Source organism: Pristis pectinata, chromosome 34, assembly GCF_009764475.1.
Source record: "Pristis pectinata isolate sPriPec2 chromosome 34, sPriPec2.1.pri, whole genome shotgun sequence".
In the NCBI taxonomy this organism is placed as follows: domain Eukaryota; kingdom Metazoa; phylum Chordata; class Chondrichthyes; order Rhinopristiformes; family Pristidae; genus Pristis; species Pristis pectinata.
The window spans coordinates 7,011,428-7,024,383 of record NC_067438.1 but is presented as its reverse complement, the minus strand read 5'-3'; the positions used below and the strand labels follow the sequence as shown (position 1 = coordinate 7,024,383).

General features: G+C 57.0%; 1 protein-coding gene across 1 annotated transcript in view; it reads left to right on the top strand.

The window, feature by feature from the left end:
- The window catches only part of LOC127585838 (gamma-aminobutyric acid type B receptor subunit 1-like), a 60,948-nt gene extending 50,503 nt beyond the window's left edge, over positions 1 to 10,445 (top strand). Inside the window, exons 2-6 of the mRNA XM_052043538.1 lie at positions 4,575 to 4,670; positions 7,397 to 7,600; positions 8,172 to 8,378; positions 9,062 to 9,201; positions 10,329 to 10,445. Coding sequence (XP_051899498.1) covers positions 4,595 to 4,670; positions 7,397 to 7,600; positions 8,172 to 8,378; positions 9,062 to 9,201; positions 10,329 to 10,445 — 744 coding nt within the window. The 5' untranslated portion in view covers positions 4,575 to 4,594. The remainder of the gene's footprint in view (positions 1 to 4,574; positions 4,671 to 7,396; positions 7,601 to 8,171; positions 8,379 to 9,061; positions 9,202 to 10,328) is intronic.
- The last annotated feature ends 2,511 nt before the right edge of the window (positions 10,446 to 12,956 follow it).

Here is a 12,956-nt window from a genome sequence, read left to right as displayed (position 1 = left end):
GTTTGTACGTTCTCCCCGTGTCTGCGTGGGTTTCCTCCGGGTGATCCGGTTTCCTCCCACATTCCAAAGACCTAGGGGCTAGAAAGTTGTGAGCATGCTATGTTGGCGACGCTTGCGGGCTGCCCCTGGAACACTCTGCGCAGAAGATGCATTTCACTGTGTGTTTCGATGAACCCGTGACTAATAAAGGTATCTTGTCTTTAATGCAAAGTTCATACTTTTGGTTAGCCGATTGCACCAAATGTTACCTGCTTGAGTACTGAGTTATCCCACTGTCCACTTGCTCAGTCGGTTCAATTGAACTATTGATGCAGTTCAATAATCTGATTTGTATGCAACAGTAAGGTATTGCTTAAGTTGGAGAGGGGTTCAGTGTTTTTGAGTTCTTGGTAAAAATGGGGTAGAGAAAAGTGTGAAAATAACTGTAGAGGAACTTGAGGGGGTTTTGAGGGATATTGGTCAAATGGGACCAGCTCAGTTAAGTAACTTGGTCAGTATGGACGAGTTGGACTGAAGGGCCTGTTTCCTTGCTGTGTAACTTGACTCTACACCAAGTTACCTGGGACATGGCAATGTGTGGCATGACTGCCACCTGCAGGCCATTACATGCAGTGCTGCCTGCAGACCCGTTCCTGCAGGAGAGCCTCACGAACTGTGCCCCCCGGCACCGGTGCGCGCGATGAATGCAGACCGGTAACATCCCGAACTCTCACGTGCCACCCCATCACCGTCTCCGTCCTGGAGCCAGGGTCTCGGGACAACCACCAACCCTTGGCGCCGACGGCTATCCACCTTCCCCTGTCAGTGACTGTGACCCCCCGAAGAGGAAGGTTGTCACCAGTCAGCCCCGCAGAGGCAGGTTCCCACCTCGACCTGCTCCGCGGATCAGGAGGGGAAAAATACCCCGCAGATGTTGGAAGTCCGAAATAAAAAAAAACAAATGGAAAATGCAGGCAAAACTCAGCAGGTCAGTCAGCACCCGTGGAGAGAGGAGACAGTTAACACTTTGGGTCTGGGGCTGAGAAAGGGACAAATGCCTCACTCCAGAGAAGTTGAGGGAGGTCGGTCGTGGGGAAAAGGGATTTTCTTCCCACACCTTCCCTGCTCCCGACACTAACTTGTCGATCTCTCCGTCACAGACCTGATGCATCAGTCGTTTCCCTCTCCACAGATGCTGCCCGATCCGCTGAGCTTTTCCAGAGTTTTCTGCTTTTATGTCAAGCTGCTGGCTTTGGGTCAAGGGATCCATTAGCCATGAGGGTCACGCTGCTGGCTGTGACTATCGTGTGCCGGCACCTCTGGCTCCGTCTGTGTTGTCTCACTGCATCCGCTGATAGACAAGGAACTACTGCTCCCCTCCCTCCCCTCCCTCCCCTCCCTCCCTCCCTCCCCTCCCTCACTCCCCTCCTCCCCTCCCTCACTCCCCACCCTCACTCCCCACCGTCACTCCCCTCCTCCCCTCCCTCACTCCCCACCCTCACTCCCCTCCCTCACTCCCCTCCTCCCCTCCCTCTCCCTCACTCCCTCCCTCACTCCCCTCCTCCCCTCCCTCACCTCCCTCCCTCCCCAACCTCACTCCCCACCCTCCCTCCCCACCCTCACTCCCCTCCTTCACTCCGCTCCCTTCCCTCCCTCCCTCATTCCCCTCCCCTCCCTCACTCCCCACCCTCACTCCCCTCCCTCACTCCCCACCCTACCTCCCCTCCCTCTCCTCCCCTCCCTCACTCCCCTCACTCCCCACCCTCCCTCCCCACCCTCACTCCCCCTTCTTCACTCCGCTCCCTTCCCTCCCCTCCCTCATTCTCCTCCCCTCCCTCACTCCCCTCCCTCCCCTCCCTCACTCCCCTCCTCGCTATCCTCCCTCCCCCTCCTCCCTCCTCGCTATCTTCCCTCACTCCCCCTCACCCTCCTGCCCTCACTCCCTTCCTGCCCCCTCCCTCCTCACGCCCCTTCAACCTTCCTCACTCTCCCCCTCCCCTCCACTCCCTCCACACCCCTTCCTCCCTCATGCCCACCATCCTCACTCCCCTCCCTTTGTCCTCAATCCCCTCACTCCCTCATTCTCCCTCGCTCCTCCCTCCCTCCTCCCTCCCCGGCGTCACCGCGTGATTCATCCGTAAGGTCACCCCTCAGTCTCCTTCACTCCAGGGGAAACAGTCCCGGCCTGTCCAGCCTCTCCTGAAGCCCTCCGGCCCCAGTAACATCCTCGTGACTCCTTCCCGCACCCTCTCTCACTACAAGGCATCCTTCCTGAAGTGTGGCGGCCAGAACTGCACACACAGTATTCCAGGTGCGGTCTCGCCAATGTCCTACACAGCTGAAAGGTGACATCCCAACACTTGCACTCAGTGCCCTGACCAATGAAGGCCAGCGTGCCAAACACCTTCTTCACTGCCGTGTCTACCCGTGTGGCCACTTTCAGACAAGTGTGTGCCTCTTCCCCAGGGTCTGCTATTCAGTCCGGCCTCTCAGTACGGCGAGAGGGGTGGGAGGTTGCAAAAGGCTCCTTCACTTGAGCCACGTTTGGCCGAGATGCCGCCTGCCCCTTTAAGAGGCGAGTTTTGTTTTGTCGACGGGGCTCGGGTGGAGCCCAGGACGGGTCCGGTGGGCGTATCAGAAGCCCGGGTGAGGTGGCAGGCTGGGGCCCGGGCTGTGTGTATGCTGGGCTTCCCGAGCTGTGAACGCCGCCCAGTCCCTCGTACCAAACAGCCTCCCCTCCACTGACTCCGTCGACACTCCCTGCTGCCTCGGGATAGCAAACTCACAGCCCCCTCCCATCTTGGTCATTCTCTCTTTTCCCCCTCACCCCCCCCACCCCATTGGGCAGGAGATACAAAAACCTGAGAGCATGTCCCACCAGGCTCAAGGACAGCTTCTGCCCCACTGTTGAATGGACCCCTTGTGCGATAAGATGATCTCTTGATCTCTCAGACTACCTCGTCAGGACCCTTGCATTTTATTTGTCTGCCTGCACTGCACTTTCTCTGTAACTGCTACACTATATTCCGCATTCCTTTTGTACTAGAGTCAAAGAGTCATCTACCTTGATGTAATTATGTATGGAATGATCTGTCTGGATGGCACACAAACAAAGGCTTTTCACTGTGTCTTGGTCCATGTGGCAATGTTAAACCAAGATCGCAGTGGAGTTTATCGTCACATGCACAAATCCATGAGTGCACAGGTGCAATGAAAAACTTGTAACAGTATCACAGGCACATAGCATCAGATAGGCAGCATTCATAAGAAAAACATAAATTAAACATGTTAAACTTATATTAAAGAGGGCACAATTAGAACAGAAAGTAGTCCATTGTAGTGCAAAGTGGTCATCGTGTTGCATAGTCTACAAGTTTGCAGATGATATCACCCTAGTAGGCCGTATCTCAAATAATGATGAGTTGGAGAACAGGAAGGAGATAGGAAGCTTAGTGACATGGTGTCATGATGACAACCTTTCCCTCAATGTCAGCAAAACAAAAGAGCTGGTCACTGACTTCAGGAAAGGGGGCGGGGTACATGCACCTGTCTACATCAATGGTGCTGAGGTCGAGAAGGTTGAGAGCTTCAAGTTCCTAGGAGTGAACATCACCAATAGCCTGTCCTGGTCCAACCATGTAGACGCCACAGCCAAGAAAGCTCAGCAGCGCCTCTACTTCCTCAGGAGGCTAAAGAAATTTGGCATGTCCCCTCTGACACTCACCAACTTTTATTGATGCACCATAGAAAGCATCCTACCTGGATGCATCATGGCTTGGTACGGCAACTGCTCTGCCCAGGACCGCAAGAAGCTGCAGAGAGTTGTGGACACAGCCCAGCGCATCACGGACACCAGCCTCCCCTTCTTGGACTCTGTCTTTACTTCTTGTTGTCTTGGTGAAGCAGCCAGCATAATCAAAGACCCCACCCACCCGGGTCATTCTCTCTTCTCTCCTCTTCCATCGGGTAGGAGATACAGGAGCCTGAGGGCACGTACCACCAGGCTCAAGGACAGCTTCTATCCCACGGTGATGACTATTGAACAGTTCCCTTATACGTTGCGATGGACTCTTGACCTCACAATCCACCTTGTTATGACCTTACACCTTATTGTCTACCTGCAATGCACTTCCCTGTAGCTGTGACACTTTACTCTGCATTCTGTTATTGTTTTACCCTGTACTACCTCAATGCACTGTGTAAAGGAATTGATCTGTGCGATCGGTATGCAAGACAAGTTTTCCACTGTTCCTCGGTACATGTGACAATAATAAACCAATACCAAAATACTGAGGTTGTGATTAGGGTTGTGCTGGTTGGTTCAAGAACCGAGTGGTTGAAGAGAAGTAGCTCTTCCTGAACCTGGTGGTGTGGGACTTCAGGCTTCTGTACCTCCTGCCCGATGGTAGCTGCGAGAAGATGGCGCGGCCCGGATGGTGGGGATCTCTGATGAGGGATGTTGCCTTCCTGAGGCAGCGCCTCCTATAGATATCACCGACGGTGGGGAGGGGTAGATGGTGGTTGATGGAACCAATTACCATCTTCCGGGACCTTTTGGCACCATCTCTTCTACCTTCGTCTTCCTTGTTTTTCAGCTCCGCGCTCTCCGGTGAGGATGGAGCCCTGGATCCTGCTTCTGGCCATCCTATTCCCACCCTGTGTGGTACTGGCAGCCCGGAACACCACCATAGGTAAAAGCATGGCTCTCCTACTCTCTAACCGCCCCAAATGCATTTCTATCACAGCGGTGGCACAGCCCCGTGGCGCAGCGGGTAGAGCCACTGCCTCACAACACTAGAGATCCCGACCTCCGGCGCTGTGTGTGTGTAGAGTTCGCACGTTCTCCCTGTTTCCTCCCACATCCCAAAGATGTGCGGGTTGGTGGGTTAATTGGCCGCTGGGAATTGCCCCCAGTGTGTGGGTGAGGGGTAGAACCCAGGGGGGAGTTGGATGGGAATGTGAGGAGAATAAAATGGGATCAGTGCAAAATCGATGCCTGACAACTATAAAAGATAAACTTTATTTACAAAAAATATATACAAAAAATATAAAAAACAGAGTGCATGGCTTTCTTTACACTTGTAGGGTCATTCAGTCACAGTGTTATCCATTCTATACATTTGTAGTATCAACACATTCTGTGCACAGAGCACCATTGCCATTCATGCAGTCATGGGACGATACAAACTCCAAGTGTTTGAGAGGCTTCTACCGCAGATTTAGCCCCTCAATGTCCATCAGCAGGAGGACCTCAGACTGCAGTCCCTCCCACAGAGCTTTAGAGTTGTCCCTTGTGTGGAGGTGAGGGGTAGAATCTGGGGGGAGTTGATGGGAATGTCGGAGATTAACAAAATGGGATTAATGTAAAATTAGTGTAAGTGGGTCGGCACGGACTCAGTGGGCAGAAGGGCCTGTTTCTGTGCTGTCCGACTCTGTGAATCTCTGCATACCCCAAAGCACTTTACAGTCAACAGGTATGCGAGCCTGACATAGCACACCAAACACGGCACCCAATTTACACTCGGTGGCACGGTAGTGTAGTGGTTACCGTAACACTATTACAGCGCCAGTGACCCAGGTTCAATTCCCGCCACTGTCTGTAAGGAGTTTGTACGTTCTCTCAGTGGGTTTCCTCCGGGTGCTCTGGTTTCCTCCCAAGTACAGGTCAGTAGGTTAACAAGGGCATAACTGGGCGGCGTGGGCTCGTTGGGCCGGAAGGACCTGTTACCATGCTGTAGAAATAAACAGACAAACAAATAAGTAAAGCAGAGTGTGCGCAGTTCTGGTCTCCCGGCTACAGCGAGGACGTCATTAAGCTGGAAAGGGTGCAGAAAAGATTCACGGGGATGTTACCGGGACTCGAGGGTTTGGGTTATAAGGAGATACTGGACAGGCCGGGACTGTTTTCCCCGTTGCGAAGGAGGCTGAGGGGTGACCTGATAGAGGTTTATAAAATCATGAGGGGTCTTGATAAAGTGAACGGTCACAGGCTTTTTCTCAGGGTAGGGGAGTGTAGTCTTAGGTTTAAGGTGAGAGGGGAAAGATTTAAATGGGACGTCAGGGGCAGGTTTTTCACACAGAGGGTGGTGGGTGTGTGGAACGAGCTGCCAGAGGAAGTGGGAGAAGTGGGTACAATTAAAAGACACTTGGACAGGCACATGAAGAGGAAAGGTTGAGAGGGATATGGGCCAAACGCAGGCAAATGGGACTGGCTCAGGTAGACATCTTGGTCGGCATGGACGAGTTGGGCTGAAGGGCCTGTTTTCGTGCCGTGTGACTCTGTCACCCCTGCGGCGCTCCCTCCGTGGGGCCACAGCGTGGGATTCGAACCTTGACCTCCCAGCCCTGAGGCAGGAGGGATCCCGCTGAGACCGAGCCATCTGTGGGGAGGGGAGGGGGTTCAGGGATGGGTTGGGGAAGATGGAACGATGAAAGGTCGGAGGAGGAGAGTCCGGGAAAGGTGGGTGACACACAGAGACGTCTCTCCAGCTCGGTCTGGAGCTCAGTCCCCAGAGGAGGGAGGCCGGAAGTGAAGGGGAGCTGGTGGTTGGAGTGTGCTGGGATGCAGAGGGAGGACTGGCGGGCAGAACCTCCTTGAGGGGCTGCACGGCCTCCCCGGGTTACGTCATGTGGCGCGGGGAGTGTTGGGGCGGAGGGAGGGAGGGTGTGGGTGGTGGGGGAGCAGGGGAAGAGGTATCAGCCCCTCCCACCGGTTCCACCGTCGGATATGGTCGTCGACGTGTCCACCTGCCTCTCTCCCCTGCAGCATCTGATCCCTTGTACCCTGGCCCCTGTATATTTACACTCCCCTCCCTCCCACCCCTGCCCCTGTATATTTACACTCCCCTCCCTCCCACCCCTGCCCCTGTATATTTACACTCCCCTCCCTCCCACCCCTGCCCCTGTATATTTACACTCCCCTCCCTCCCACCCCTGCCCCTGTATATTTACACTTCCTCCCACCCCTGCCCCTGTATATTTACACTCCCTCCCACCCCTGCCCCTGTATATTTACACTCCCCTCCCTCCCACCCCTGCCCCTGTATATTTACACTCCCCTCCCTCCCACCCCTGCCCCTGTATATTTACACTCCCCTCCCTCCCACCCCTGCCCCTGTATATTTACACTCCCCTCCCTCCCACCCCTGCCCCTGTATATTTACACTCCCCTCCCTCCCACCCCTGCCCCTGTATATTTACACTCCCCTCCCTCCCACCCCTGCCCCTGTATAATCACCCCAGCCCCTTCCCCTCCCCCTCCACCTGCCCCACCTCCCTCCCCTACCCCTCCCTCCCTGGCCCTCTTCCCCATCCCTCCCCTGCCCCTCCCCTCCCCTCCCCCCTCCCCTGCCCCCACCCCTCTGGCCGGCCCCCTGTTGCTCCCCGTTTTCAGTGCTGTGTCTCGGTGGTTTTGCAGGGTGCAGGAAGATCAGGCCTCCGTCAGACGGCGGGATCCGCTACCCCGGCCTCACACAGGAGCAGATCCGCACCATCGAGGTGCTGCCTGTGGCCTACGAGATCGAGTACGTCTGCAGGAGTAACCGTGTCATCGATGGGCCGGGGGTCCGCAAGTGCCTGGAGAACGGGACCTGGACCCACATGGACCAGCGCAGTCGGTGTGGTGAGTAACGGCCCGTCCGGTCCTCCCCCCACCTCCACAACCCCAGCCCCCACCCCCACACTGGGACCGGGTGGGACAGTGGGTCACACACCGTCCCGTCCCCCTCTGGGACCGGGTGGGACAGTGGGTCACACACCGTCCCGTCCCCCTCTGGGACCGGGTGGAGCAGTGGGTCACACACTGTCCTCTCCCCCTCTGGGACCGGGTGGAGCAGTGGGTCACACACCGTCCCGTCCCCCTCTGGGACCGGGTGGAGCAGTGGGTCACACACTGTCCTCTCCCCCTCTGGGACCGGGTGGAGCAGTGGGTCACACACCGTCCCGTCCCCCTCTGGGACTGGGTGGGGCAGTGGGTCACAGACTTTCTCCTTTCTCCTGGGACTACACTTGAATAACTCAGCTTGCTATACTAGCAGCCTCACCCTGTACTAACGCTGTCTCTCCATCCCTCTCTCCCTCTCCCCCTTCCACTCTCCCTCCTCTCCCTCCCTCTCTCCCCCTCTCCCCCCTCCCTCCCTGTCCCCCTTCCTCCCTCCTCTCCCCTCTCGCACCCCCCCCCCCAACACCCACAGTGCGGAACTGCTCCCGCCTGGCTCTGAACCTGGAGAATGGAGTTGTGTTGAGGAGGGGTGAGGTGAAGACAAGGGACGAGGTGAGGATTCCGGTGGAGGGGACGGTGGTGGAGTATCGCTGCAACGCCGGATTCAAACTGGTCGGCAGCTCCCGCAACATCTGCACCAAGTTCGGCAAATGGAACACCAGTAAACCGGTCTGTCAAGGTAACCGTCTGTGTGTGTGGGTCAGGGGAGGGGGGAGGGAAGGGGAGAGGGAGGGGGTAGAGGGGGAGGGAGAGAGGGAGGGGGGAGTGGGGAGGAAGAGAGTGGGAGGGAGGGAGAGAGGGAGTGGGAGAGAGAAGGATGGAGTGGGAGGGAGGGAGAGAGGGAGTGGGAGGGAGAGAGAGAGGGAGTGGGAGGGAGGGAGAGAGGGAGTGGGAGAGAGAAGGATGGAGTGGGAGAGAGGGAAGGAGGGAGAGAGGGAGTGGGAGGGAGAGAGAGAGGGAGTGGGAGGGAGCGGGGAGTGGGAGGGAGAGAGGGGGTGGGAGGGAGAGAGAGAGGGAGTGGGAGGGAGAGGGGGAGTGTGAGGGAGAGGGAGTGGGAGGGAGAGAGAGGGGGAGGGAGGGAGAGAGAGGGAAGGAGGGAGAGGGCACAATTTTAGAGAGATTGGGCAGTGTGGGAGAGGTCAGAGGGACAGCGGAGGTGAGAGAGCATTGTGAGTGAGACAGAGAGAGCAGTGCGGTGTGAATGGGGAAGTGCCTGAGGGGAGGAGAGTGAGAAGAGGGGAGCGAGGGAGGGAGAGAGGTGGAGCGACGTACAGTGTGTGAGGGAAGGGGGAGCAGGGCACAGGGAGGGTGGGGCGGTCTGCCGGCTGATCTGACAGCTCTCTCTTACTTCCTCTCTTTCAGTTGACAGGAGCTGGAACCGGCAGTCGCACAGTGAGTACACACGGGGCAGGGCGATGGTTACCAGGGGTCCAGGGATCTGGTGTTGGAGGGGTCCAGGGAACTGGTTCAGGGACCTGGTGTTGGAGGGGGCCAGGGATCTGGTGCAGGGATCTGGCAGGTTCAGGGATCTGGCATTGAGGGAGTGCAGGGATCTCGTGATCTTCCTGGCATGTGACCTGCACGGTTCAGCCCGCACCCCGGAGTTTCCTTGGTCCCCCCACCCCCCAGAACACATGTGGAACCCCTGGTTGTGTAGGGAGGGCCCTGACCAGGGCTGCAGGCCAGGAGCCAGGCAGGGAGATTAATCCCACAGCTGTACAGGCCCTTTGGCCCACCATGTCCATGCCGACCACTGCCCTCATCTCTGCCAGTCCCAATTACCAGCACCTTGGTGATTCGAGTCCCTGTTCAAACTCTCCGACTCCGCAACCCTCCAACATCCCTGCAGGCAGTGCGCCCCAGCTTCCAGACACCCTCTGGGTGAAAATGTTCCCCCTCAGATCCCCGCTGAACCTCCTCCCTCTCACTTTCGACCCACGCCGCCTTGTTGTTGACAGCCCCACCGTGTGGATAAAGATTCTGCCGGTCTCCTCTGTCTGTGCCTCTCACAATCCTGGAAACCCCTGTCAGATTCCCCCCTCACCCTCCTCCGCTGCAGGGAGGACAGACCCGGTCTCTCCCGTCTCTCCTCATCGCTGGATCGCTCTGTCCCAGGCAACGTCCTCGTGACTCTCCTCTCAAGGTCAGGTTTACTGTCACACCCACAGGTACATGTGTGCACAGGTACAATGAAAAACTTCCTTGCAGCAGCATCACAGGCACATAGCACCAGATAAGCCACATCCACAAGAAAAACATCAATTAAACATAAAATATGCACAATTTTTACAAGAAAGAACACAATTTAAAAAAAAAGTCCTTTGTAGAGCAAAGTGATCAGGATGGTCCCAGTGTTGCTGTACTGAGGTAATGATTAGGGTTTTTCCAGTTGGTTCAAGAATCGAATGGCTGAAGGGAAGTAGCTGTCCAAGTCGTCGAGTTTATTGTCATCTGCACAAGTCCATGTGTGCACAGGTGCAATGAAAAACTTACTTGCAGCAGCATCACAGGCACACAGCACCGGAGTCATGATGTTCACAAGAAAACCGTACATTAAGCATAATTGAAAGCTGTCCTCGAACCCAGTGGTGTGGGACTTCAGGCTCCTGTACCTCCTGCCCCACGGTAGCCGCGAGAAGATGGCGCAGCCCGGATGGAGCCCCCTCTCCAGCGCAGCCGCGTGGTGTGCGGTGACCGGAAGCACTCGCGGTTCTCCGGCTGTGGCCTGGCCTACGTTGTGACCTGACGTCCCCGGTCTGTCCCACGGCTGACGTAGACCGTCGCCTGCAGGCCCTTGCCATCACCTTGCCCCCCGCCCCGTGCTGCGGCCTCCAGGGATCGATGGAATTGTCCACCAAGATCCTACTGGAGGAACAAGCGACCTGAGGTTTGCCACAGTAGGGGAAGAGGAGACCACTCCGCCCTCTTGCCCTATGCTGGCCATGACGGGTCATTCACGCTCAATCACGACGTACTGACACCCTTTGGAAGGCCCAACAAGGGTAGGACCCACACAGTGTAGGTACGGTAGTGTAGCAGTTAGCCTAACGCTATTACAGTGCCAGCAACCCAGGTTCAATTCCAGCCGCTGCCCGTAAGGAGTTTGTATGTTCTCCCCGTGTCTGCGTGGGTTTCTTCCGGGTGCTCCGGTTTCCTCCCACATTCCAAAGATGTACGGGTTAGGAAGTTGTGGACATGCTATGTTGGCGCCGGAAGCGTGGCAACACTTGCGGCTGCCCCCAGAACACTCTACGCAAAAGATGCATTTCACTGTGTGTTTCGATGTACATGTGACAAATAAAGATCTGATCTGTAATGGGGGCGACCAGAACGGCACACAGTAAGTGCAGCCGAACCAAGGTTTCTCCCCCAGATACAGCCCTGGAGGTCATTGGATGGTACGGTAGAGCAGCTGCCTCACAGTTCCAGGGGTCCCAGGTTCGATCCTGACCTCCGGTGCTGTTTGTGTGTGTGTGTTTGTGTGTGTGTGTGTGTGTGTGTGTGTGTGTGGAGTTTGCACGTTCTCCCCATGACCAGGTGGGTTTCCCCCTCAGAGTGCTCCCAGTTTCCTCCTGCATCCCAGAGATGTGCGAAGTTGGTGTAAATCACTCCCAGTGTGGACAAGAGGGAAAAGGGAATCGGGACGGTGCTGTTGAACTTGTGAGGGAGATTGCTCTAAAAGCCAACATGGACTTGATGGACCAAATGGCCTCCTTCTGTGCTGTAGGAGATTTGATATGATGCAGACATGATGTGGTGGTTTATTGGTGGGGTCTGGTCACCTATATCCAGACTGATTAAGGGCATGAGTGACCCATGGGTTTATCTTTGAACGACAGTCTGGTGGTATCTTGGCCAGAGATGTCCATGGAGGCACGGCAGGGACCCGGGTTCGATCCCGACCGCCGCCGCTGTCTGTGTGTGTGGAGTTTGCACGTTCTCCCTGTGACTGGGTGGGCTAATTGGCTGCTGTAAACTTCCCCCAGTGTGTGGGTGAGGGGAATAATCTGGGAGGGTGGGGGGGCATTGATGAGTATGTGGGGAGAGAGAAATGGTATCAGTGCAAATGGGTGGTTGGTGGTTGGCAGAGATTCGATGGGCTGAGGGCCTATCTCTGTGCTGTACAATGCCTTGAGAACCCCTTCCATTCCAGTAAACCTGGGTTGCCTTTAGGTAAATCACCGCTGCACTTTCCCACAAACCACATCCTGAAATATCTCAAGGGTCTCACCAATCTCTAAACTCAAGGTATCGGACTCCTGCTGTATGCACAATGGAAGAGCAATGCTGGACGAGCCAGAAGCATTCTCCTGTGGGGGTTTCAACCTAACTCTGGCGAACAGAGTCTTTCAGGGGTGGGTTTCTGATAAGGCAGGGCGGGAGTGCCCCTGGGTCCCGAGTGCGAGGCTCCTCCACACATCAGTGCTTCCCCCAGAGCGGGAGCAGCACATGGAGCAAAACTGCCCTCGGGTGGCCGCTGAGCAGACTGCAGCTCAATCCCGGCAAAATGAGGGAGGAAAAGGCTCCGGGAAAACTCAGCAAGGAACAGCCCCCAGCTCCGACGCTCCTCTCCCCCAGCTCCGACACTCCCCTCCCCCAGCTCCGACACTCCCCTCCCCCAGCTCCGACACTGCTCTCCCCCAGCTCCGACACTGCTCTCCCCCAGCTCCGACACTGCTCTCCCCCAGCTCCGACGCTCCTCTCCCCCAGCTCCGACGCTCCTCTCCCCCAGCTCCGACACTGCTCTCCCCCAGCTCCGACACTCCCCTCCCCCAGCTCCGACACTCCCCTCCCCCAGCTCCGACACTCCTCTCCCACAGCTCCGACCCTCCTCTCCCCCAGCTCCGACACTCCTCTCCCCCAGCTCCGACACTCCTCTCCCGCAGCTCCGACCCTCCTCTCCCCTAGCTCCGACACTCCTCTCCCCCATCTCCGACACTCCCCTCCCCCAGCTCCGACACTCCCCTCCCCCAGCTCCGATGCTCTCCCCCAGCTCCGACCCTCCTCTCCCCCAGCTCCGACCCTCCTCTCCCCCAGCTCCGACACTCTCCCCCAGCTCCGACGCTCTCCCCCAGCTCCGATGCTTCTCTCCCCCATCTCCGACACTCTCCCCCAGCTCCGACACTCCTCTCCCACAGCTCCGACCCTCCTCTCCCCCAGCTCCGACCCTCCTCTCCCCCAGCTCCGACACTCTCCCCCAGCTCCGACACTCTCCCCCAGCTCCGATGCTTCTCTCCCCCAGCTCCGACGCTCTCCC